Source organism: Vanellus vanellus (assembly GCF_965231255.1).
Source record: "Vanellus vanellus genome assembly, chromosome: 16".
NCBI classification, from domain to species: domain Eukaryota; kingdom Metazoa; phylum Chordata; class Aves; order Charadriiformes; family Charadriidae; genus Vanellus; species Vanellus vanellus.
Genome location: NC_138921.1, coordinates 11,706,889 through 11,734,472, shown reverse-complemented (window position 1 = coordinate 11,734,472; position 27,584 = coordinate 11,706,889). Strand labels below are relative to the sequence as shown.

General features: G+C 41.4%; 1 protein-coding gene across 2 annotated transcripts in view; it reads left to right on the top strand.

Annotated features, from left to right (window-relative positions):
• Window positions 1-26,408, top strand: part of TMEM132C (transmembrane protein 132C) — a gene marked incomplete at both ends in the record, with an annotated part of 226,418 nt that extends 200,010 nt beyond the window's left edge. For both annotated transcript variants that reach the window (XM_082491866.1, XM_082491867.1), the window contains 4 exons: window positions 13,984-14,189; window positions 14,672-14,945; window positions 16,007-16,198; window positions 25,209-26,408. In XM_082491866.1, coding sequence (XP_082347992.1) covers window positions 13,984-14,189; window positions 14,672-14,945; window positions 16,007-16,198; window positions 25,209-26,408 — 1,872 coding nt within the window. The remainder of the gene's footprint in view (window positions 1-13,983; window positions 14,190-14,671; window positions 14,946-16,006; window positions 16,199-25,208) is intronic.
• Between the last annotated feature and the right edge of the window lie 1,176 nt (window positions 26,409-27,584).

Below are 27,584 nucleotides of genomic sequence, written 5' to 3'. Positions count from 1 at the left end.
AATCTGGAGAAGAGAAGACTGAGGGGGGATCTTAGCAATACTTATAAATACTTAAAGGGAGGGTGCCAGGGGGGATGGGACCAGTCTTTTTTCAGTGGGGCCTGGTGACAGAGCAAGAGGTGACAGGCACAGACTCGAACATAGGAAGTTCCATCTTAACATGAGGAGGAACTTCTCTGCTGTGAGGGTGGCAGAGCACTGGCACAGGCTGCCCAGAGAGGTGGGGGAGTCTCCCACTCTGGAGACATCCCAAACCCTCCTGGACAACCTGCTATAGGTGACCCTGCTCTGGCGGGAGGGTTGGACTAGATGATCACCAGAGGTCCTTTCCAACCCCTACCATTCTGTGATTCTGTGAAATGCTTTGAACAAAAAAAGATTTTATCATCTCATCATTAAGGAAAAAAGGGCTTTTTTGTAATCTAGAATGTTCCAGTTTCCAGGAAATTTCTTTGGACGGGGAAATGAAGTTTGGGGTTCAAGTCAAATTGACATGTGCATGTTGGTTCTGATTTTAAAAAGCACTCAGAGAGCTTCCCCATCAAGCTTTTATGTTAAATTCTTTGGGTAAATCATCTTCCTCTGTAAAATACTGTTTTAGAGACCTTGTTGGGAGTAACCTTTCTGTTTAAAAATAAAAAGTCTAGCCATCATAAATTTTAGTTGTTGAGAAAAGATGATGGTATCTTCAACAAAGAACGTGTGCATGTGTTCACAGTTCATGTTCCCGAACACCCCTGTCATAGCAGAATCAAAACGTATTTAGAGGGATGAAAGCCTATAGATTAATTTAAACCACAAACTAAGAAAAATAAAAGGAGTTGATGGGAGCTATTTAATACTTAGATGTATTAGCATCTAGAGGTTCGCAGACATATTTTTGTTTGATTTCAATTGTTTGGAATTTCTGATAACTTTGGATTCAGGCAAACATACAGAGTTAGACTAGAAATTGAGGATGAATGGTGCCTATTAGCATTTGGCTTGTAATATTTAGTCATCAGATAAATAAGTGTCCATTTGTATGGTTCATGTAAAGACCCTAAAGGTAATGTTTCTGCCCAGCAATTTGAATGACCATCAGATAAAAGGTTATTTATATTAATTTTTACAGTGCCTTCAGTTTGGCTACAATTACATTATTCTCAGTAACAGAGCCCACTGGGAATCTAAGCCTAAGATATATCTGCAAGTAACAGGTAATAGTTTCCCCAGTGATAAGCGCGGTCTTGAGGCAGCTCGGAGCACAGTTCGTGTCCTGTCTTAATCTGCTGACTACTACTCCTTTTACTTTTTTTATTGTCTCATAGTTTCAACTCTTTACTTCCAAATTTACAGTTGATATCATGAACTTTAAAAGTCTTTGAATGCTCTAGACCTTCACACAATGGTTCAACCTTTTAAAAGTGGACACAAAATTTATTAAGGCACTAAAAATCAAGCAACAGCCAAATTTTACTTTGCTAAGCTGGAATTTACCAATAGGATCCATATATCTGGATCCATTAATAGTAATTGCAGTTGCACGTGTAGGTTCCTTTTCATCTCCTGGAAATTCAAGTGGAACGTGGCTGCTTTTGCTGGTGTTTTTGTGTGGTTTGTGCAAGAGCAAATACTGCTCCAAGTTCCCGGCTCACCTGGCTGCTACAGCAGATGCAGTTTCACGCTGAGAAGAAGAGCAGTTTCCAGAGACTTGCAATATCTTGTGACATTTCCAGATTGAAAACTCATGGTAATGCTTACAAACTTGAGGATATTTTTTCCATTAAAATAACCCAAGTTCAAAAATCTTCAGTGCTGCATGTATTTCAGAAACTCCTGTAAACATTTTGGTTTTGTGTTTCATTATTCTTGGACTATCTTTTATCCCATTGCTACATGAGGGGATGCTGTATACATGATGTTATATTCTTATTGTATTGCTGGATAAAGCTGGATACTAGTCCCAGTATATTAGCCTTGAACTGTACTCTGAAGACCTTATTTACTAGTTTCTTTTCATTTTTAAATGGCGTTAATAGCTTTGAGATGTATTCAGATCAAAACACGTGTTCAGATAACATTAGTCCACACATGCAGCTGCTGTGGTTGTCACTGGAAACAGAAACATGGATCTTACCTTTAAGATGTCCCTCGGTAGTTGTTAATGAACAGGCTCTTGGTTTCATTGGGACTGGTGAGTAGAGGATGACATTCACCGCAGGTAAAGGCCACTGCGGGAATGTTAGGAATTTCTGTTTAGGAGCTAAAATCCAGGACAGAGTGTCACAGCTGTCCCTCTCTTATCACACTAACTTGAAACAAAATCCCAGATCAAAGCAAGACTGAGCTGTTGGGGGCTGAAAATCTGGCTAGGGGTTTTATGGTTGAACTCCAGCTTAATAGCTAGAAAAGACTGGAACTACTGCTGGTATCAACACTTCCAAAGCAATAGTGATGGGACTTACAGACACCCGACAAGGTTACAGATCTTGTTTAAAGGCCCAACCCAGTAATCGTTTATACACATGAGTAACTTTACTGTGAATACTGCTGACATCACGGAGCATACTCATATGAAATAATCATTTAGGATGGATAAATGTTTCAGAGATTTTGCCATTTGTGGTGGAAACAGTTTATGAAATGAAATTAATCCTTACTAAATATATGCAAACTCATGTTGAAATGTCTGCTGGCCGTTTGTGAATCTATTTGGATGAAAGGCCAGTCTGGATGCAGTGTAACATACGATGCAGGAGTGTCTCCGTTTGCCAGTGAGGAAGCTGACAGATGGACATATTCATAAGAGATAAATAAATAGTTGTGTACTAATTGTAGTAATTTATTTTTAAAATTGTAGATCTGGAACCATATCATAATACCCTGTTTACGAAGGAAAAGTCATCAGCACTTCATTATTTAGATGATCATAAAATCATAGATACTTTGCTATTGTCTTAATATACCCAATCTTACACAAATAGCTGTGCTTCAGCCTCTTCAGTTGTTTATTTAACCACAAAGAATTTCATTCCTCTTCCTTGCTTTCCAGCATTTGCAAAACTTGGAACGTGTTTTAAAACTAGATACAGAAGCACTGTTTTCACTTTGATCAGCAGAGGAACCACTAGTTAGCAGCATCCATAGATATTTGTATTAAAGGCTGAGTTACACATTTTTCTGCCAGTAGGTTGAATGCAGTTCCAAGCTGAGTGGCTGAGCTACAGGCTGCTATTAAAGAATCGAACTTTTAAGCCTCAGTCCTGCATTCATTAAAGTGCTGCACTCATTAAAGCCATCAGCAAAGCTCACCCTGGAATTTTAATGGTATGGGGACGGTCCCCCAGGCTCCTTAATGTTTCATCACAGTACCATGGCTATTCCAGAAAAAAAAGTCTTAACAAAAATAACATCTATGGATGCCCTGTCATCATATTGTTCAGGCACCAAATAGAAAGATAGTTACTCTGACTCCAATCAGTGGCTGTATACTGGGGATACGTGATCACTTGCTCTCTGAGTGTAGGGGCTGGATACCAGGCTTTGTGATTCAAAAGTAGTCTTCCGCCACTAAGGGAAACATCCTGCCCTTTATTTGTATTAGCCCTACCTGGAAAAGTATGGTTATCCATGCATAAGTGAGGCTGATATTCTGTTAGTGAGAGCAGAGGTCCCCACACTCTGTACATATATTGACCTGAATGGGGATCAGCTTCTCCCCACAGCTGATGGACTGATGGGGGATAATGTCCTGCAGTGGCACCAGCTTCTTCTACCGGCTCTGCTTACTGTAAGGGCTCAGCTGGTCCCTGGATCCCCTTGAACTTTTCAGACATGCAACCAAAAGAGAGTCAAACCGGCGCCCAGGGAATGGTGAGATGGGGACAGGCGATGACAGAAACATTGGTGTGATGGAAGGGTGTGAAGTGTTATAGTAAAGAAAGTGCTAGTGCCAAAATACATTGCTCTGTCAAAACCTGTATGAAGATGTATGGGAATCAGGGTGTGGCTGTCCTTACCTGGTGCACTGCAGTGGCAAAAGATATGGAAATGCTTGAGATTGTTAAGGAAGGGCCTAAATACCTGGTGTGCTGCTCTCCACTGGGCTAATTCAAGATCTGGTCCTTTTCCTAGTGAAACTAAAGTGTTACATCATAAGCATTACAGAACTGATCTCGTAGAGAATCAGTGCTTCCGGTCCTAAACATAGCGTGGCAATAATTGTACTTGATTCAGTGAAACATTATAAGAGATATTGCTGAAATATAAAAATGAGGAATCTCTTAAGTATGTCAGGGGAAGGCTAAGTCTGCTCAGACCAGAGCTTCCCATGGCATCTAAGTTTTCTTCCCAGTGCTTTCTGACCAGCAGCATCTGGAGGCAAATAATGATGTGGTGGGTTGTGACGGGGTGTGATGCAGATGGTGATTTCGAGGGGTAGCGGAGTTTCAGAAGATTTCATCCCATTAGAAACCCTGGCACGTCACGGGCACCTTGCATTTTTCCTTATACCTTTCAATTCGTGCTGTGTACGGCAGGGTAAGCCTCCAAACTTGAATTGCATTTTGGCACCTCAGCATACACATACATTTTTTGTATGGAGCTTTTTGCAAAGTTTTCAAGACTCAGAGGATTTAGGGCTTCACATTATGGTTTTAGTGCAGGTTATAGGAGAAAATAAAAACAAGGGGCTGACTAGAAGGAACTGGTTGTTCCTACCAGCTATTTTGATTGAGGATGAACACTAACTTCCAATAAAAAGCTCCTACAGTGAATATAATGCAATTGATTTATCACTCCTTTTTTACTTAGATCAAATAAAACTGTATTTGGAGTTTGTTAGCTAGGTGCAACTGTTGTAGAGCTCAGCATGCTGAATAATGAGTAGGTGGATAAACTTCTGATAAAACAGGTCTCATTCCGAACTCAACTCTGTAAAACAAAGAGAGAAATGAAAAGTCCCACTAGACGGGGTTGCCAGGAATCCAGTGTGATCTAATAATAGACAGGTCATATTCTCTGCAGTCACTTTAATGTAATGCTCTCTTCTGTGGTTTCATGGCAGTTCTGCAAGATTCAGTGAAAGCATGGAGAGGTCAATCTAAACGACAGCAGCTACTGCCAGTCCTCCTCCACTGTAATATGCCGGGCAGCTACTCACGGAGGGTTGATGCCTCTTTCAGATACTTCAGCCCACACAGTCAAAATTGTAGCAGTACTTTCATTTTAAAAAATAAATTAGTTGTATAACTTTCTGGAAGGAGGGTAGAAAAGTTGGACTGCTCCTCCTAAGACACCTATGTGTTCATTCTCAGGCTTGCAAGTCTTCCCTTGGTTCACTCCAGAATCAGGAGCTGAAAGCTCAGTCCGTGTGACACCGCACTGAAAGCCAACACAGCTACGCTGCTTTTGGGTCCCGAGCTAGGGTGTCTGCACGGGGCTGTGGAGACACACCAGCAGGCTCAGAGCGAGCATGGGATCTCTTCGCATTCACTGCATGGTGCAGATACCCCCATGGGCCACCACAAATGACCTTCCTGAAGCTTATGTTGGGTAGCTGATGAACAGCAAACACAGTTCCCACTCACCACACCCTTGGAAGCCCTCATAAGCAGAAGCGATCTCTCTTTGTGAGCCCAAACCCAGCAGCCTATTTCTCTGATGGCTCCTCTTTCCTGTTCTGATACTATGTGTTCCTGTGATTTGTGTGAAATTGAAAAGCTTTAAAAACAGGAAAGAAAGTCACAGCATGGAAATTCCGTTGTTTTTCTCATCTGAAGCCCTCTGACTTTGTAGGCTTTTCTCCTAGTAAATGTAATATGTTATGCTATATTCTGAGCAGAATTGCAAATAGAAAGTCCACCTCCTTGCCCTCCTCCATACTTTTCATAGTCCTATGATTTACTGGGATCAATGTACCTCAGTAGAGTGGAAAAACTTCAGAGGCACTTTAGAAAAATGAAGCTTTACCACACACTTCTGTCAGATGCAAATACGGCATATAGGCCGGCAATACATGGAGCTTTCACAGAAGATGTTATATCATTAATGTATGCCACTGCTCCCCAGGCAGTCAGCCTCTGTGGAAATTGAAACTCAAAATTGGCACGGTCTGAGATACTTAAATTCAGCAATAGAAGTTGTAAATACCTTGCCATCACATAATATGCAAAAAGTTGAAGGGCAGCTAAAGAAACTTTTAAACCATATCCTTGCAGACTTCTTTCGTTGTCATCTCATGCCTTCACCCAGCTCGCTGCCTGCGTTAGTGATGTCAGTATGGAGAACCTGTACATCCCAAATGAAAAATCAAAGTGGAATTCCAATAACAGTGCCTCAAGTTCCACAGAAAGTGCTTCAAAATCAGCTTCAAAGCAGCAAGACCAAGACCAGGAAAGTAAATGGGAGAAGTAACATTAGTCTTGTCACAGCTATAGATATGATGGGAAGATAAGCAGTTTTCTCCAGACCTTGTTGAGTAAGACAGTCAGAAGAAATGGTTAACTTCTCCTTTTTTTTTTCTGCCAATAGCTGTAATTTACGCATTGTGAATTTGTATATCGTGGGTATATATTAAGTTAGAAAATGACAAGTATTGTGATGTTCTCAAATGTGCAACTACTGCCCACAGCGTGTAGATGGAATTAAAAGTCCCTGCCTTCACCCTGTGATCCTGCTTTGCCATGCAAGATATCTGGGGCCGTGCTGCGTACGTAGTCTGGCATATCCCTAGTGAGTAGGAGCCAAACTCGCTGTTCGGCCCCATTTGCAGAAATTACTTGACTCGAGAGCGCACAAAACAGGACAGATTTTGTTTTCCGTGATAATGCTAGCTGCAGAGAGCTCCTGTGGCTCAGCGCAGCTACAGTTCCACTTCCAAAGCTGGTCATTTGGGAGCAAATATATGCCCTCCAGCCTCAGCTGGCATTTTGTGCCCCTTTTACCCTCTCAGTTCTGTCATAGTGAATGATATTCAGTTAGTTAAATGTATTGCTTCTGCTCTGCAAAGCTGCCAGCAAAATCTTTGTAATGAGATTAGATAATGTACAGCCTTTCCCCTAAGAAATGCTCTCTAGCTTTGGGGGGGTTTCTACTTAGTTTTGCTAATCTGGCTGCTGATACTGAATGTGCAGACCCTTCTCAGCAGAGACAGTCCAAATTGCTTCTAAACTGTGGCCCTGATTTTACAGGGTTCCCCTCTTCTTCAGCGCTCAGGGCTCCATCCCTGTGTTCCTAGTGCGGGTTGCTGGGAGCTTTGCCTGAACACTGATCGCAGGGATTGAAACCGCATTTGGAATGTGGCAGCTGTTTACAAGCGCAAAGCGACACCAACGCACAAGCTCTGTTATGCATCAAAAACTGCAGGCAGTTACTTCTAAGAGAGGCAGAACGAAGCTTAAATCCGTTATTAAAGTGTAATACCTGCCCTGCTCCCTCATCACTGTTTCCAGAATGGGAGTAATTATTCCTCAACAATTTCAAGAAACAAATTCATTCTTTTTCCTTTGGTGGGTTGTAGGTAAAAACAACTCTCAGGTTTATTCTTGCATAATGTGAAAAATCCAGCCTTTCATTTATTAAGATGACAGTCTTACCAGTGCTAAGACCGCATTACTGTATTTGCCTTTATGCTCGCCCTGTGAGGGCAGCTTTTGGCTTCACTTTCCGAGTCACTGAGCACAGCTCCAGCTATAGTCAGTGGGAACGAGGGGTGGCTCTGGCAAGGCAAGTCACACTAGCAATTAGCAACTCCTGTAACGGATGCTTCCATTTTAAAGGCTGCTCTAACGGTGTCACAAAGCTGTAAATATCATTCCTGAGATCATGGGAGAGCTCAAGTCTGAAGCTTTAATTCTTATCAGACTTAAACAGTTTAACATGAAAAAAATGAATAGTGTGGGCCTTGAGACAGCTTCCATTTTCCAGTAGTAGGTTACTGATTATTCAGGACTGTGCAGCCAGGCATTGAAATCCTTCTTATGAAGCAGTTACCATCACCTAATGTTCATGTAGCGTAGGATTTCCTTTTATATAAAGGAATATAAAACCACAGTGTTTAGTTGGAATCAAGGCTAGAGAGTTATATAGAGTCTCTCAAACCTCTAGGATTTAATAGAGGTTAATTCCCTTTCTACAGAGGATGTTAAAAAAAAAAAAAAACTTAGAAGATATTCTATAGCAAGGACATGAATATTACAAAATTCTAAAAGATTGTCCAAAAAGCTTGTGGAACTATTATCACTGCCTAATATTTTCTATATGATAGTATGTAAGTGTCAGTACATTCAATGGATAAGTCATTCTGGTGCTCTATATTCCTTAATGGAATGAATGACTTTGTTCACAAAGCTTAAGCAGCATGAGCTTCAATTGCCCTTCTGATGTGCAAGAGTGATGATACTGAGCTGAAATACTAGGAGTGTCGTATATTTGGAAAATGCTGAGCATCACTATTCTTTACTAATTATCCTGTAAACTTTTTCATTGAAATTGACATTCCTTTAAGAGATACTATAAAAATCTTTTTGCTGTTAGAAGTGCATTCATAAATATTTGAACATTTATGTAACTGTTGGATATTTTAGCAACTTTTCAATTAGTATAACAGAAATGGGTAAATGGGTTTACACACCGAAATACAAGATCCTGAACCTGATGAATACAAGCAGGTCATCTATCATTATCATATCTTCTCACTTCTGTTCAGTCTTAAAGTTCTGAGACTTTTTAAACCTCAGGGTATTTAATTAAGGGCAAACCACACAGACTTCTACCTAGAAAATGGACTGATGCCTCACAAATTTTCGGTGTTCATAAACTTGACAGGATTGCCATATTAAAAGCTTCTCTTTTTGTCCTTCAGAACTGTCCTTCACAGACCTGTTGGTATGGGCTGATGTCTCCGGAGGTGAAAAACCACTAGGAGAATAAGCAAGCTTAGACTAGATTCACAGAGTCAGCATCACTCGTGGATTTGTAGGTCTTATAGTTGTTCTTTCCGCTCCTGTGTACAACAGATATGAAACAGAACAGACAATGTTTTGAGTTCACCATCTTTTGAAAGGCAGTCTTAGCTTATATTTGATACTAAATTTGTCTTTCGTAAACTTTCTGCCTCTGCCATTACTTGCATTAAGATTTTGAAGGAATCTGTAGCGGAATTTAACCCTGCAAAACAGGGGTATTCTTAGAGCAGTGCCAACAGCCCCTTCATGGCTGCAGAGTCCAAGGTGGTACCTTGTCATATCCTTCATGGTGACTTCAAGCAGCTGATGCTCCCTTCATGCAGTTCCACAATACAGAGGTAGTGGTGGTATCAAGACCTTAATCTGAAAGGAGTAAGTAAAGGAAGACGCAGAGGTTTTGCATTTGACTGGTAGTGGTACTAGAAATCTCCTTAATATTCACCGCGACTACTCTGTTCATTACCAGGTGGAAAGGTACATTCACTCCCCAGATCACAATGTCACATAGCGTCATAGGTGGTGATTCAGGAGTGACTCTCTCTTGATTTCCAGGCAGTAGTTTTCTCTCTCAGCTCAATAAAATGTGATTTGTTGCAGAGAGAATCTATCCAAGTCATTTGGAAAGGCAGTGGCCTTTGTTACAAAGGGGCACAAAAATATAATGCCAGAAAACAGAAAGACAAAGAAGAAACCTCTAGGGAATTGTGTGTAGCCCTGCCTTTTGCTGTCTAGCTTCTTTATTTTAGTTTTAATCTGAAGAGAGAAGTTAGGAAAATAGAAAAAAAGGGGGAAAGTAGCTGAATGCAGCTTAATAATGAAAGAAACTGCTGAAATAGCATCAGAAAGCTCTTTAAAATGCAAAACTCCTTGCTGATCTGCTACGCAGAATGGGAAAAAGACAATCACTTAAAGGTGGTGGCGAAGCAGGCTTTCCCTTTGTCCTCCCTCGCTTCTGATTCCAAAGATAAAAAGCACTTTCAGAGGTAAAATGCTTTCATAGTAAAAGCATAAATACTAGAGGAGATGAGAGACAGATCACTGTGCACAGAGTCTCCAGCCTCTGTTAGAAACTTCCTCAGACTTCTGTGGGCAGGACTCACAGATGAGAGCCGGTCATTGTGCTCCTCAGTGACCTTCCAGAAGCATTGCAAACCCTGGAGGGAAACAAAGTTACTTTTATCTATCAAGAATTCTTAAACAAACATACTCTTTTAATTAAAAAGAATTTAAGTTCTAATATGATCCAGATTAATTTATTGCTCTTTTTAATCTCCCTTCCATCTTTCCGCCATGATTCCATGCAACCGTGTTTTAGGTTGTCCCTACCAGGCTTGTGTTTCCATCTCTCTAAGCCGCATATGGGAACAGATCAAAACAGTTTTACCAAGTCTGCTTTGAATAACTCCAAAAACAAGCTGACTGTGATTTTATTTTCATCTGCGTTAAGCTGACTAAGGGGGTCTGTTGTTGCACCACATAACCCCTACCCTTTTTATAGCAAATCAGACCTTACACATGGCTTGCTGATGTTGTACACTGTAGCAGAATCAGTGCCTCTGGATTTGTTCTCAGAGGGTGAGAAATCCTTTTTATTTATTTTTTAAGTGACACTGTGTGAGACAAGGGCAAGGGAAGCAAACCCACTTGCTCTGGTTGTGCTTAGCCTGCTGTAGCTAAGCTTAGCTGAGGTGTGTTGCCTACAGAAGCGGTAGGCTATCGAATAGCTTTGATTGAATGTTTCTTGAGGAGGAGTATCCTTAATCCTGTACATAAGGAGAGCACACCCACATTGGGAATTAGATACCAAGATACTGTTCCCTTCTCCCTTTCATCCCCTGTATAGCACTAGTTGGGGAGTCTGTTGCCTTTCTTTGTCAAAAGCAATCAATGTTGCTTCAAGAATGGATACCTGAAAGCACAATGGTTCAGATGCATACAGTAATACAATACAATATAAGCATCGCTCCTCCTGTACCCTCTGTGTGCCACCTCTTTATCAGAAATACGGGAAGAGAAGAAAGAGCATGTGTAAGGACACTAGTAATGCTTGTACTTGGTGAAGAGAGTAATGTTTTTCTCAATGCAGCTCATAAAGATATGCCGCTGTTGCTGATGCATGTCCAGGAATAAATACTGTCCTGTAGCAATTTTAGAGGCTGCGTGGTAGCTACAGCAGCCGCCTGCTTAGGATGCTGTATATATTTGTTTAGCCATTTGTTTGTCGCATACCCGTGAAGGCATATAGCGGCTTTACAAATACAGATGGAGATTGGATCTCAGCCCAGAACCATTTAGGAATTGCAGTTTTGCTACTATTGTTACTGTGTCTTTTCCCTGACAGTCACATTTGTTCTGTTACTGACAATGTTAGGCTTTAGATAATATTAAATCATACATCTAGACCAGACCTGGTCAGTCTGAAGCTGAGTATGTTATCAGAAATCTTTTATCAGCATGTGCATATGGTTTACTATGTGTATAAACGAGCAACTTGTACAACTAACTTAGAAAGTTCACTAATTGTCTTTGAGATCAGCTCCATAGAAATTATTAGGATGGAACCAGTTTCAGGATGGCTGCTGCTCCAAGCAGAATTAAACTAGATCCTCTTGACAAGCCTCCCAAAAGCTTCTTGTTGAAGGAAGAGAGGGCTAAAGAATGCAGAGCCATATCTGAAGCTGCTTTATCAAATGCTCCAGACGTGAGTCTTCTGCCCCAGGCACACTCACTGCTTCCCATTTGCCTCTAGAAGTTCTGCGCTCCAGGTGCAGTGCAGCTCTCTGACCAAGGCTCCCTGGGCTGGGTTGTTTACACCAGCGGGGGAAAATGGACAGAAGGAGTTGAAATGACTTTCGTAAGGTTACAGAGAAAGACAGAAATTAGGGTCCGCGTAAGCCAGGACTTCCTTGTACCTGGAAATTCATTGAGGATGTTGTGCCATAAGTAACATTCATACGTGGTATATTGTTTAGATGTGAGTTCTTTTTAACTTCAGCCATCTAAGATTTAGGTATCTGGTCTAAGATACTTCACAGGGTCTCCATCTCTGGTGGAGAGACAGGGGCAGCTGCAGGGAGAGGGGTAGTAACACTGCCAGACATTGAGAGAGGAGAGTCACCCACTGGCCATTCCTGTTTCCATTCAAGTGAGACAGCAGCGAGACACCAGGCTTGCGTTAGACATCAGCGGCTCAAATATGGGAACTGAACGCCCCCAGTATGTCCTAGCGGCCGTGTACTGCTCTAGGCAGAAATGCCTCTGTGATCAGGAGGTCAAGGCTGGAACTCCTGACGTGCAGCTCCTGCTTGCCTGTGCAGTTGGAGTTCTTTTCATGAGAAACATTTTCACAATGTTTTCTCTCCCAGGGTGAAGCTGATGCAATGGCACCATGGAAAGCAAGAGCAGCCCATCTAGGAAACAGTTCTGAATCACTGCATGTTATTATATATTATATTATGCAGATTAGATCAAGTAGTCATTCTGAAACAACCTAGTGTGAACTAAACCCCTTTCTGTATTGCCATTCGAGTTAATACATGTAAAAATAGGGCATGCCATTCATAGTGATAAAATGAAGACATTTCTGCCACCTTCAGACTTTTAAATCTGTCTTAGATGGTCTGAGAGAGAAGCCTAACCAGACAGATGGGTCAGGTATTGTGGTACGTAGTACTATTTTCAGTCAACACAGCCCAGTTACAGTATAACCCTCTTAGGGAATGAGTCATAGAAATGTTTGTATTATGTTTCTGAAGTTTCTTTTTGCAATGTCACCATCAAATATTTTACCAGAATGTGAGCAGGGCCTAAACCTGACAGAGGATACAAACGGGATGTGTATGTCACACTGGGAACAGTTTAGCTCCTGTATCTGTGGTCACAGAGGACACCCATCTGTTTGATTAGCCCAGGGACATAAGCATTTCCAGCTGATAATCTTCATTTGAATAAAATGGTATTGGGAATGGGAGTGGGGATAAAAGGGAGCAGAGGATAATATAAATTTATGTTCAGGTGGTGAGACACATTGCCACCACTAACGATACTCGTTATGGGTGATGAAATAGAATTCTGACGGGATGGGAGCAAGAGCAGGAGTTGGAGAGATCTGCTGGGTTTACTGTTAATTTCTGCAGACATACCAGCTCATTTAGGAATGTAACAGCTCCCATCGCTAGCCACTTAATGTATGATTAATGTGCCACAGGATTTCCCCAGACATTTATGACACCTTTAGGAATAGATATGACAATGACTTTATCACATGGAGTCACTTCATACTATCTGCATCCCTCTTAATGATTTATATATTCAGGAGTGATTTTATCACTAGTACTCAGTAACGTAATAAATGAGAAAACTCAATGGTCTGTAAATTACAACATTGATTAAAGAAGTGATTACTGATATAACTCTTACATGACTATGATAATGCTTGCTTATATTTCAGGACAGCATTTACATGTTAATGATAAATCTACGGCAGTGTTTAGAAATACATGTAAGCATTTATAAACAGATAATGTTTATTGTGGAGGAAATGAGTAGACTTCTGTTACTCTTCAGCGGATGAAATCCACTCCAGAGCCAACTTTGTCTTGAAGGCTGAAAACAGCATCACCCCCTGATGCACGTACTCATCAAGCTAGAGCTTTGATTTGCTGCTTGCCTCCATTGAGACCTGTTTTGGTTTGTTCGGTTCTTCTTGACCAAGCTGTGAAGGAGCCTTGCTCATTATAAATTCCAGAGAACTGTGATCAGCTAGTGGCTCACTGTAAAACAAACCAAAAATCAACCACCAGCTTCATAAACAGTATCCAGTCTTTAGGCATCTCCAGCATAATTATGCCGCCTGAGCCAACGGAGAATTTTTGTGTTCAGCTGCTCCCATTATAAAAGGCTATCATTAACAACCATAAAGAGAAGGGAGCCTTTTTCGTTCGTTTTTGTTTTTGAGATGCCAGGGTTACACTTTGAGCTCATTTTGTCACGGTGATTACCTTTTCTTTTTTCTCTCTCTCTTCTTCCCCCTTAGGTTTCTGACAGATGTGACTACGTTTTTGTCAATGGCAAAGAAATGAAAGGCAAGGTGAATGCGCTCGTGAACTTCACGTATCAGTATCTCAGTGCTCCTCTGCAAATCACAGTCTGGGTTCCGCGCTTGCCTCTTCAGATTGACATTTCGGACACAGAACTGAGCCAAATAAAAGGCTGGCGAGTCCCTGTTGTTTCCAGCAAAAGGTGGGTTTGAGTTGCTAAATTTCTTGCATGTTTTTGTAAAATGAATGGAGTTGATTTTAACTCTCAGCAAGAACAGCTGCAGCACCTGCATCCAAAAAGCAGCATCTTTCCCTGAGGAACAGCAGTACCGGAATCCCAAGCTTTGCACCAGATATCTGCAGATAATAATAAAGCTTTTAAAATTTGTGGGAGTTTTGCTTCTGTGCATGTGTCTCTCCTGTGCAACAGAGTACAGTGTGGTGCTATAGTAAGGACTCCTTATAGCATTGTTGTTGTTCAGACATACCAGCTTAGATGAAAAAGCAGTATAGTTCTTCTGTGTGGCTCTTCATCATGCTAGGTAGCCATGAATCAGCAATGGTCCAACAAAACAGAAGGGAGGGCTGCTATTTAAGGGGGTACTCTCCATTAGCACTCTAAGGCTAAATTTCACTCATGTTCTTGAAAACATTTCTTTATGTTGCATTTTCTTATGAAAAAAGACCCACCAGAGACAGTGATGATGAGGATGAAGATGAGCGGAAAGGAAGAGGATGCACTCTGCAGTACCAGCATGCCACGGTGCGAGTCCTCACACAATTCGTAGCTGAGGACTCTAGCCCTTGGGGCCAGCTGAGCTACCTGCTGGGCTCAGATTGGCAGTTCGACATTACAGACCTGGTGATGGAGTTTATGAAACTGGAGGATCCTCACATTGCCAAGCTTCAGGAGGGCAGGATTTTGATCGGACGGGAAGTGGGAATGACAACAATGCAGGTACTGTGCTCTAGACTGCAACATTCTGTCATTCCCATAGAGAACCTGTGTGGGGGCATAAATCCAATACAGTTTTTCTGCTAGTTTGAAACAGGAAAATTTCCCATTACATTCCTGTGACCTTCTCGAGTGTCACACATATTAATGAGCCAACAGTGATCCAAGCTAGAGGTGGTCCAAGGCATGCAGCATGGCCAGGAGCTGGAAGCCACAGAGCCTTCGGAGATTTTTAGGAGAGGCAGCATTTCCAGGGTCAGTGAGAAGTCAGAGCTTTTGCCCCACATGGATGCAGGTTACCACCAGTCAACTGATGGGCACCATTTTGACTTTTTGAGACAGAGATCTTTAGATTGTGCCGATTTTCTTTTGACTTACTTAAACATTAATTCGGGAAAAAAAATGCAACCTGGTTAATAACCCTGAAAGGCACAAGTGGCCAACAGCATATCCCAGTTCTGTCCCGTCTTAACCCTTACTAAAGCCAGTGCACAAAGAATGCATATAGCTAATCTAGGCTGTAGAAATGAGATGGGGAAGGTGGAGAAAACAGTATGTGCGTGGACTAGCTATGCATAGTTCCCTAAAGATAGCAGTATAGCCCTTAGTTTCACTAAAGGAAAGGATATCCTACTACCTTGATGTTCCATCAGAAACAGAGAAGATAGAGAAATGAGAATTTCTAAGCAAAGAAGCGAAGGACAAATCCTAGATGTTGCTTGCCTCCCTTTGAAATGGTTGGGAAGTAAATCTGATCAGCTCATCCATACTGGGACACAGAATAACAGGGAAAAAAGTTTTAATTGACTCTTCTGGTGAAATGATGCAAATAACACAACTGAGATAGTATAGCTCTCAGTATTGGATGCAATGTTCTCAGCCATAACCTCCCTACTGACTGTTTTTCTGACCCAGCTAATGAAATCAGACTGCCTTTTCAGTGTGCTCTGCCATTTCATTTCTGTGCGTAAAGCTTTGGAGACAAGAAGGGATGATGACCTTAAGAAAGGTTATTTTAATTGATCAGACTTTTCCTAAGTTGATTCTTTTGTGTTTCTCCAAAGGTTTTGTCTCCTCTGTCTGACTCCATCCTGGCAGAGAAGACAGTGACTGTGCTAGACGACAAAGTGACCATAACAGACCTTGGAGTCCAGCTGGTGGCTGGGCTTTCACTCTTTCTTCAGCCAAGCGCAGCAAGTAGTCGGGCTATTGTGGCTACCACCGTTGCCCAAGAGCTGCTTCATACTCCTAAGCAGGTAGTGTACCCTCCATTTTTACTATTGTTGCCTTTTGAGATGGGGCAGTGTTTTCTCAACATGAAGTACAGATGATAATTCATAACAAATTTAGAAGTTAGACTTTGAAGTACAGGTGTAGTACATGTCCATGTCAATTGCTTTCCTCTAGAGATACTGTGGAATTGTCTTCTCATCTCTTCCCTTCAAATACAGACTTAATTTGCAGTAAAAGTTCTGACTACACTGAAGTTTATATTATTTAAATCTTTAATACCCTTTCTTTAAATGATGCAACATCTGTTATTTTCGCAACACAGGCAGTCTTTGGACAGTGATCTTTGTTTGCTGTATGAGCATGCCCTTATTTTCCATGCCAGAGAGCACAGAGCTCTGTGTGTCACAACAATTTAGTATTTTGAAGAGCAATAAAATAGAGGCAGAAGATAGCCAAATACATTTCTTTTCCCTCCTGGAGTCACGGCAGACTGCCAGGCTCCTTTTTCCTTTTAATTTTTAGATGGATTTGGGGGGGTTTGTCGTTCAGTTCGTTAGGGTATCACTGTGCTAATCCTACTTAAATTAAGTCAGCAAATTTCCATCTCTGTAAAGGGAGTCTTTCGAGCAGCTTGTTCCAGGTCACAACCCACATGGAAAAGAAGATTGGAGAGTACCACCAGATCGAGGCAAACAGTTGCTCTGGAACAGATTAAAAACAAGGGTCAGTAGCAGTGGAACAAGTTGTGTGTTCATTGCTCTTTCAGTCAGTTGATTTGAAGAGCGAGACTGGGGACCATGCAATTAACTCTGTCCACAGCTGCTCCTCTCACAGAAACTGTATTTCATCTCACATAGACAGGGAGAGATCTCAAGTCAAGTTTTATGGCCCATTTTCATGATTATTGCTACCTAATTTTCTGGAACATAAAAACAATTGAGATTGTTTTATAACTTAGTGACAGGAAAATGTCCAAACTAGAAGGACTTGCTGCCCATCTGTTCCATTTACTGCATCCTGTAAACATAAGAATCTTATGTAATTAACCCATTTATACCCTTCTCCAGGGCTTAGAAACCATGTCTGACATATTGTCTTCAGACAAAGACTGTAAAAGCAAAAGCTAAAGCATGCCTAACCCAATTCTCTTATGTAGGACAGAGCACCATTTGTCCTGCAGCATCACTGGAAGAATCATGGCTTTGATTGCAGATAAAAGAGCTTGTGAATCTGGAAAGGTTGCACAGATTTATTCTCAGATTCTCAGATTTATAGATATATATCCTGAGTATGCAAAGATATTTATCAACATCAGGTTATGGCATATTACGACAGGGCATTTCAGTAGTGCACAACATGACATCTCTTAGTGTATTATGGCATGGCGATATGATATGATGTGTCATTATATATCACTACAATTGGCAAGTTATGGAATAATGTAAAAGAGTAAAAATGTGTAAACGTGGTTTGTTTTGAAATTATTTTTCCCAGCATCTGTCTTGTGGAATGATTTTAGTGAAATATTCTTTGGAAGCTGATGTTCTTTTGTGAGACGATTTCCCTTTCCTCGGGGTGGCACGTTTCTGGTACAGAAGTGACTGGTCGTATCAGGCTCTCATCCTGGGCAATGTCTTCTGCTTCTGGTACTGCTGAGCAGTGTGGGATGCTGCTGTCCCTCCTGTCCTCTTCCTGGGCCTACCGATAGCACTACTGCATCGCGCTCACTGAAGGTACTGACTGTAACAGAGAAGGCAGGAGAAAATCAAGCACCTTTTTCTCAGTAAAAGAACTTTAAAATCTGTTGTTTCTTCTCCAGACTCCATCTGGAAAAAAAACAGGACCTAGTCTCTGTTAGAAGGCAGTGGAAAATCTTCTCTACACCAGGATCTGGAATGCCCAAGGAAATCTGGTCGCTTAGTAGCAATCCCAAGTTAGTCAGTTTTTCCCACTCCTTCTATGTACGGCGTCTTCTGTCCCAGTTTTCTGCAAACATAGAGCAGCGTGCCCTCGTGGAATCCCACTTCAGTCTCTGCCTCTCCTCTCAGCTCCTCCAGTCTGGAGCCTGCCCACCCCCATTGCCTCTGCTTGTCTTTCCACCACCTCCTCTTCACTAGGAGTAAGAGCATTGTCCTGCCGGCTTCCCAGCTGAAGGCTTTGCTGGGAGCATCACACCTCGCTGGGAGGAGTCTGTGAGGGTCACAGTGCTCAAGCACCGTGAATGTTTGCGGTCCTGATCCTGGCCATGCCAGTCCCTGTGGAACCTGAGCACAGTCCCTAGTTACTGGGGCATTTTGGCAGTGCCTTCATGCCAGTGGCCTGAGCTAATTCCACATACTGTGCACACCTCCCCATACCTCCTGCTTTACCGTAAGGCACTCATTTGTTCTCAGGCCTGAATCCTACCCAGCCTACAGACAGGGCTTGCCCAGGGAAGGGCTGTTAAAAGAGACCTTAGGGACTTGGCGTTTGCATCACCAAAAAATAAGACAGGAATACATTTCACGCTAGAAAATACACTGAAGGAAATATTCTTAGCATAGGAGTGGCCTGTAGAGTCACATCATCTTTTCCTTTCATTTGCAGTCTGAATGGGAAATATAACACTTAAGACACTTGCCCTTAGAAGAATCAATGCAAATGTAGGAATGCTTGTGGCTAAATTTTGCAAGAAGTGATTCATGATTTGGAGTGGTATCAGCTGAGATCCTTACGGAGCTCGAATTTCAGCAGGGAAGTGCTGAGCATTTTCTGAAAATCAGGCCCTTTTGAAAGAGGGTTTTTTTCAAAGGGGCAGCCCAGAACTCACCATATACTTGAACGTTGCAAGGACTTCGTTATCTAAGCATGTCTTTTCCTCTCAAAAAAGTTTATAAAAAGGCCCAAATAACTCATGCAAACTTTACTGATGCAACGGAAAAACAAAATAACAGTTAAGATAGCTGAAGGTTTTATTTTTCTCGGGAATGTTTGTGTGTGTCTCGGCATTGTTATACGGAAAAAAACAGTCAATGTGTTCCTAGTCAAATGTTTTCCTTGGCTCCACTTTAGCACCTTCAATAGCCAAACTTCAGCATAGATTAGGAAATGTCCTTGGGTAATTGGTACTCTGGCAGGCACAATATTGTCCCTAGCAGATTAAACAGTACGTCTGTATAGTGCAATGGAAGGCATAAAGCCTCGTACAGATTGTGCCATTACAGATCTTTCAATATCATAGAAATAAATTTAGTATTTTTGTTTTGACTTTCTTTCTATGAATATCATTACTAGATTAGTTCCTTGATTATAATGACCGCACCATGTCTGCATAAGTAGCACAAAGCAGCCAAAGCACCAAGTCCTGAAAACTTGGCAGTTTCTCCAAATGCTTAGCAATCTAAAGAGGGTATGCTAATTTTTTTTATCTTGGATGCCTTAAGTTTGATACCTTTATCTGTATTTCGGCAACTAATTACCTGAGGTGACCTTGAAGGATGCCGAGCCCATACTTCATTTTTTTTTTTAAATCATTGGGGAGCTCATTGGCACTGAAAAGCGGACCGGTGATTTAGGTGCCTAAAATTAAGGTTGACCACATTTTAAATATCAAAGTCGAAATACCTTCTGAAAATTTGGAAACTGTAGCTGTGAGCAGTCTGTTTTTAGTGGCCATCTGCTCAGGTAGGAAAGCTGTTCCATTTGGCTTGTTGATGGTTGTTAAAATCAACACTGCCATCTTAAACGCTTCTCCAAAATGTAAATAAAAGAAAACCTACAGTGTTTAAGTGTTTTCTGATCTGAGTGAGCTTCAAGGACTCTTAAATTTCAGCTGGCTCTGCAGGGAAACTCACAGTCACATCATAGCTTTTTCATCACCGTAGGGTATTGCATGTGGTCTAATGGACTGAAATGGGAGGGCGGATAAAATAAAAGCAAGAAAAAAGCAAGCCTTTAATAAATAGCTGTGTGTATTAATATTTCTCTCAGTGCTACTGGAAAACTGCAGACATTTTCTTAGGGGAAAAAGGGCAATGTTAGCATTTTCTAAAGGCCAAGTTCTTCTCTTCCACATGTGTAGCTCCTGTTGACATCAGTGACAAGATCCAACCCTGTGAGGTCATCTGTAACCTCAGAGAGTGTCCTCCAAGATGTCAGCTCTCACTCTGATAGGAGGTGAGGGTGCTCAGCACCACGTGAATCAGGGTGACAAGCTGAAGTTGCTTGTACATCCCTGCCTTTTGGATTGACACCGTACTGTCCTGTTTTAACTTATGTCCTTCACACAAACTGGGTCTGGGAGTTCACTGACATCTCACAGTTAAGAAACAGATATTAGGAGTATTTTTATGGTGTCGATTCATTACCCCGTTCTGGCAGTGTAAATTACACTTAAATTATATTTATAACTTCTTTACACTGACAGACCAGTGTAATGGCTCATGAGTATGACAAAGGAATTAAGCAGCATGGGAAAGGGAGAAAGGATGTATTGTTATATAAGTATCTGAACTCTTCCCTTGCAAATACAAGCAAATTCGCACTGGAAAGGAATGACACATTAGCAGATTGGACAAAAAGGAGAGAAAGAAATACACAGTAGGGGAATGCACGGTTTGAATTAAGATCTGAGTCTTGGCAGCCTTTCATTTCCACATCATAACAATCAAGCCCAATTTTTGCTACACAAGCCACAAGCTTAAAAATAAATGCACATGTAATACTTTGATATTTCATGTGATAAAATTGCTAGGGAAACCCATTTCAGCATTTAAGTCCCCAGACCGAACAATGAGAGCTGGTCTGATAGAAGCTGCTGAGAACACTATTCCTTTGCCTTTATTTGAGGGAGGAATGTATTTGTTTTCTGCAGAATCATCTGGCAATCCGTTTCTTTCCTTTGGTGTCCTGCCTCACTTCAGGAAGATTGCAGCCGACCCCAGCAATTGAGGGCTTATTATCAAATACTTTTATTTCTGCTGTAGTGAATGAAGACCATTAAAAGGGGTCTTTATTCTGGGCATGGAATAAAATCAAATATCCTGATCAGTCCTCACATCTGCATTTCTAAGCAGCAGAATTCTCTAAAATGGAGCCAGTCCTACACACTTTACTTTCAGTCTTTTTGCTTGAAGAATACAGGATAGGATGCCCTGGTAGCAAGCTGGCCCCAGCTTTTTTGAGGAGGTACTGAAAGACACTTTGTAATCACTGAATGTGATGCTACAGATGGGCTCGGTGGAACATCCTGAGATAATCAGACTTTCAAACGCAGTATGATGCTTTAGAGAGCAAAATAATTGTCACTGTGGCTCCCAGATTTTCACAAGCAACTTGTGCGAGTCCCAGCACAGTGGGATTCATTAGACCTCTGTATGATGGGCTTTCTACTGAGCTTCCAAGCCAGCTCTGCTTCCTGCAATCAGGTTGCCTTTTGGAGTGTGAGCCTCCTTGTTTTATCTAGGTGGAACAGACATAGCCAGCAAACAATAGCGTTGGTGGTGACTCATACAGCAGGGTTTGAAGTATTCCAGGTCAGGCAATACAGAGCTCCTTGGGGACTGTTGGTTTCCATTAGTGCCATGTTACTTCTGTACCCTGGTAATTTTCCCTTTGTTTTACTCATCTAAACATAACAAGGGAGATAAAGCTACTCACAAATAGCAAAAGGCAGGTTTATCCAAGAAGATTTATCAAGTGGCATCTTTGGACTGATAAGCAACAATGTAATTCAAGGCCAGGAAAGGTGGTGGGACTGCAGCAGATCAAGAAGAACTGGCCAACTTGCTGGTCTGGGGTGTAGTTATACCTGGAACGGATGAAGAGAACAGCAAAAGCACAAGGGAAAATGTAGATAAAATGTGTCTTGATGCAGAAAGTTTTTTATGTGCTTAGGGAGAGCATGATATTTGATAATTAGCAGTGGTTGTGGGAAGCGTCTTCTTCATCCCCTCTGGACTGGATTTCGCTCTCATTAACGTGGTCTAATGTATGTTATCTGACTCACTTCACATCATCATAGTCACCATATAAATCATCCTGTTCTCTAAGAGAGACTGACACTAATGTGTAGTTGTGGTTCATTTGTTCTGAGAGTACAACGGAGTACGCGCGTGTGTGTGTGTGTGTGCATATGTGAAAGAGAGAGGAAAAGGGAGGCAAGAAAGACTGGAGAGCCAGATAATCCTTCAAACTATTTGTTTATGCTTGATAATTAATGAACACAAACATTTGTCACGTCAGTGCTGAGGGCATCAGACTAGGGGTAGCAACTTTGCAGGTAAGAAGGCTCCAATCCATCTTCATCTGCTGATAGTAATTGGAGGACCTTGTCAGAGATTCAGAGGGAATTTATTGATGCAGTGTATAGGATTTGCAGAAACAGCTCTTTGAAGGACATGGTATTAAATCATTTCTTTCTCCCTTCTTCTTTTTTTTTTTCTTTTTAGCTTTTCAGAATTTATAATCATTTGGGAAATTCACTTCCTTCCCCTGCCGTCAGCAGTGAATGAGAGGAGATGATCTCTTGCCAAATAGAATATTTGGGCTGATAAAGTATACTTTGGCAGGATTTGAGATTCTGCCCCACTTTCTCTCATTTGTTTTCTTTCCCTTTTAATAAATATTGTCTGTAGTATAAGCATGACGATGTTGTGTTGTGAAAAAATTAGTTCTTGGCAATAAAAAGCTTCAACGCAGGTTGAAAATAATGGCGAAGCTATTGCACACCTCTGTTATCTATAGTAAATCACATGTGTGCCTGCAAATTTCAGCTGACTGCCATTTCATTTTTCTCTGTCTCTGCTTCATAAAACCAGGAATGCAGAATAGTGGAGAAATAGCATAAAGAATAAAAGTTGGTTTGAAGTTGCTTACAACTTTGTCAAATTCTAGCCATTTGCGCTGAATTTTTCCATGTTGGCTACCTCTTAACCTGAGGGCTATTAAAGCAGAAAGGAATCAAGATAAGAAAATGAAACAGGGATGTGGATATCTTGAAGAAGATGGGAAAGAAGAATATATGGCTCCTCATATGTGTTTCTCTCCAGTGTCTGGACAGACACCTCAGGTCCCTCAAAGGTGCTGTTCTGCCACCAATAAAACCTACTTGCATAGTAAGGGCCATAATCAGACCTGGTGCTCTGCAACACTGGGTATGTTGTGTTTGGCTGCACAAAGGATTTAGTAATGTAAATCCTTTTGTAGAGATGTGGAACTATGGAAGTCCTCAGCGGAGCTGGGAGGAGGCACAGGCCTTGTAATTTCCAACCTTAACTGTACAAAATCCTGCACTTATTTTCTCATTCTGCTCTCCCAAAGAGTGCCACTGGCAGACGGTGTCAAGCCTGTCGTCTTATATGCTTAAAATGATGCTGGTGTTTTTGCCTTCCATCGGTTGTTGAAAAGTAAGCGTACCTTACACACCTTCCCAGTGGTACACAAGGCTGGCCTCCTGTTTTAGGGATAAGGAACAGGGTGTTGAATTGCCGGAGGAGATGCATCTTTTTCTCTCTACACATATCCATTAGAAAAAAAAATCCTTTACTTTCCCACGACTGGGTTTGCTCTATTATAGATTTCTATGATATAAATTTAATCTGTGCCCTGAAGCTTTATGTTTTTCTCTGTTCGGCCATTTCAGGGGTGTTTCTCTAATGAAAGATCAGCTGTTTTAATTTCCTTACGCGGCTCCCCCGTCCCAGCTTCTGAGCTACCCTGGCTCCATTTGAGCTGTTTGAAGTGCATTTGAATTACCAAGAACTTTGCCTTCATTCCTGTTGTGCCACGACTTATTTTTCTTCTTTCAGTCCCTCAAGAACTTGCTGATAGCACTTTGGAAATCAAATATTCAGTATAGTCCAACCTTCTGCACAGCTAAATGCCCCTTGCTGTTTTCATTGAAAAGCTTTAAATTTAACTAGAAGGGTAGCAATTCGTTTTGTTTATAACCATAGCGTAACAAATTGTAGCCAATTGAAAACCATATTAGGTTGTAAATTTGTATTAGGACTGGACGTTAACAGGGTGGCAATGTTTTTCCCCGATGGTGATTTTCAGCCCAGTTCTTCTGATGTACCCAAGTGTAAAGTTATTAGGGCCATCTGTGGTTTAAGCCTGGTAAGAAAAGAACTTCAGTTTTGTGTGAAGTTGCACTCCAGCAATCTGCCTGCACGTCTGCTGGCTAAACAGGCAAGACATAGAGCAAATGAAAAAATAAAGAAATCTCCTGCAAAGAAAGCTACTGAGACGTGGAGAAGTAAATGTCTGTATCATCTGGATGGGATTTCAAATGGCAAAGAGCTGACCTCTAGTTTTGTGTGTGCTTCTAATGATGACTTCTAACAGTGCTACCTGCAGAGAACAAAGGCAGTCCAATTAAATCCGGGCTATTTGTATTTTTATTGTAGAGATCATACCAGAATCCCCATCCTCCTCTCCTTGACACAGAAATGCGGTGGCTTTTTTAATTATCTCAAGGATAAACTGTGTTTTACTTAAAACAAACCTTTCTCCAGAAAAATGGCAATTGTTCTGTGAGTCTTTTTCTTTCAGGTGAATCTTCTGCTCCAACCGTTTCCAGGATATTGTGGTAGCTCCTTATTCCTGCTAAGATATTTATGCCTTGTTTAATTTGACAGGTCCCTGTGACACCTGTGCATGGGGAACATGAGGAAAATAAGTGTTCTGTCAAGTGCCTCTGGTAATTTTTCTGGTTTGTCTCTTTCAGGTTTTGTATGACAGGAATGACTCTTTATAAATCATGTAAATTGTAGCTTGTTAATGGGTACTTTGGTATTATAGACATCTCATATAAATTATTTTATACGTTCTTTTGCAAAACATTTGCAGGAAGGATAACGGTAGAACCTTTAGTGAAAAATGTGACCAATTTTCTGCCCCATCAGTTGAAGCTTGGTTCGCTTTAAACGCAGTGCAGAGCCATTGTCTTCCATTTCCTCCAGCTGCCGTTCAGAGCTGAGAGATTGATGAGCTGCAATGGGTTGAGCTGTTTTATTTAAGACCCTGTCTTTAACCATATCCCTCTCCTTTCAGGAAGCTGTAGTAAGCACCTGGATTCAGTTCAGTGACAGCTCTGTTACTCCGCTGGACATTTATGACTCTAAGGACTTCTCCCTTTCTGCCGTATCGTTAGATGAAGCTGTTGTCTCGATCCACCAGAACACTGCCTTAAAATGGCCAGTTGTGGCAGCAGAAGGTGAAGGCCAGGGCACGTTAATCAAGGTGGACATGATGATTTCTGAAGCCTGCCAAAAGTCCAAGAGGAAAAGTGTCCTGGCTGTGGGGAATGGCAACATCAAAGTCAAGTTTGGCCAGAATGATGCAGACTCTGATATGGGTGGAGATTATGACGCTGATGAGATTGAAAACCACGCTAGCGACAGGCGGCACAAAGTGTCAGATCAGGAACGGTATGGCCAGGATGGACGATATTACGGTAGCTCTTCAGCAGAGCGAGAGGAAGGTGCCATCAGGAAGGTCAGCACCACAGCAAAATCCGTAATAAAGAATAAAGTAATTAAAAACAATAGGCTGGATGGTGGCAAAGTCTCAGACGATAGCCAGCTGCAGAACATTCCTATAGACTTCACCAACTTCCCTGCTCAAGTAGACCTCCCAAAAGGCAATGCAGGCATGGAGGAAAATGACCTGGTGCAGACACCTAGGGGCCTTAGCGATTTGGAGATCGGGATGTATGCTCTGCTAGGGGTCTTCTGCCTGGCAATTCTAGTCTTCCTAATAAACTGTGCAACATTTGCACTGAAGTACCGTCACAAGCAGGTTCTGGTGGAAGGACAGGCCACCATGACCCATTCCCATGACTGGGTCTGGCTGGGAAATGAAGCAGAACTGCTGGAGAACACAGCAGATGCATCATCTCAGCAGGATGAGCACACAACTATTATTGACCGAGGGTCGGGTTGTGACGAGAGCAACCAGCTCCTCAACGGCAGTGCTCAGAAAAACATTCAGAGCCAGGTTCACAGGTGTGCTGACTCAGGGGGCAAGCTGGGAAAGGAACAGAAATCTGAGCCTTTACATTCGCCGACATCTAAACGGAAGCGAGTAAAATTCACAACATTCACTACCATCCCACCCGATGATGGTTGTCCTACTGTCAACTCGATCCTAAGTAGCAATGACGATGACATTAAGTGGGTGTGCCAGGATATGGACCTGGGGGACTCCAAAGAGATACAAAACTACATGGAGAAGTTCAAAGACAAAGTGTAGCTCCTTGCTGGTTTTTTGGGTTTAACCACACCTTGATGCCTTCAGTTCTACAGTATATATTGGGACAGAAGAGGGGGAGGGGAGGAATCACCAGGAGAAATGATGATGCAGTTTTTATAATCAGGGAAAGAAATTTGCCAAACTGTCCATGGTTTGTTTGGGGTTTTTTCACTTTGTTTTGTTTTTCCAGCAGTTACTCAGCTACTCGTGGATTTAGGAAGTGGAATATAAATAGCAGAAAGGAACAAGGAAATGGTACGACCAGTATGATGAACTGGGCAAGATGAGGTTGTGAAAATTTGTTTTATGGATCATACAAATAATAATGATAGTAATGTTTTAAAGTACCAAAAATATTTGTAAAAAAAGAGCGAAAGAATATAAGAGCATGAAAAGAATAAGCAAGAGACAAACAATAACTTGTCTGTACTTCTAATGAAACATCACAATTATGGACATATGACCCACAAGGAGACTTTCTAGATTATTACTCAAGCTGTTTCTTTTTATTCCTTCATTTGAAGTGAAGATGTGTCTTTGGCATTACATATGAAGGAGGAAGAAATTACCTGGTATTTTTATTTTTACTTTTCTGTTTGTCTTGTAAGTTGAAACAGAATAATTTCCCCTTTTATTTTTCTTTTAAATATCTTAAAACCAGGAAAATTTTCAATTCACTAAGTTCACAGTGGACCAAGAACATTTTGTTTTGTAGTTAGCTATAAATCATCTCCTGTCATTTAAAGAATTCAGGGGATAAATATTGACTAATAATTTCTATGTGATGTCTCTTCTGAAAGCCTAAGCCTCCATTGTTTCACCCTAGCTAGAAATATGTCCTGTTTGAAAGAAGGATTCATTTCACTTTCAGGTTTGGGTTTTTTACTTAATTGTTTGCTTGAAATTTCCACAACCAAAGTTCCCATCTTTCACCAAGGGAAGAAGGTGCTGTTTTATGTTAGCTTTTAGAAGTAACAACCGATGGGAGTGCTCCACTGGTGCATTTTAACTGTACCTGGAACTGAGACCGTCACAGGCCAAATATGTACAGCCTGGATTTGGGGTTTTTTTTTGAGTTCATAATTTCGTTCTGTAATTTTCTGTTTATTCTAATGTCACCAGCTCTCATCACGCTCAGAAAGCTACAAGAAGAATGGACAGAAAGACATTGATTGT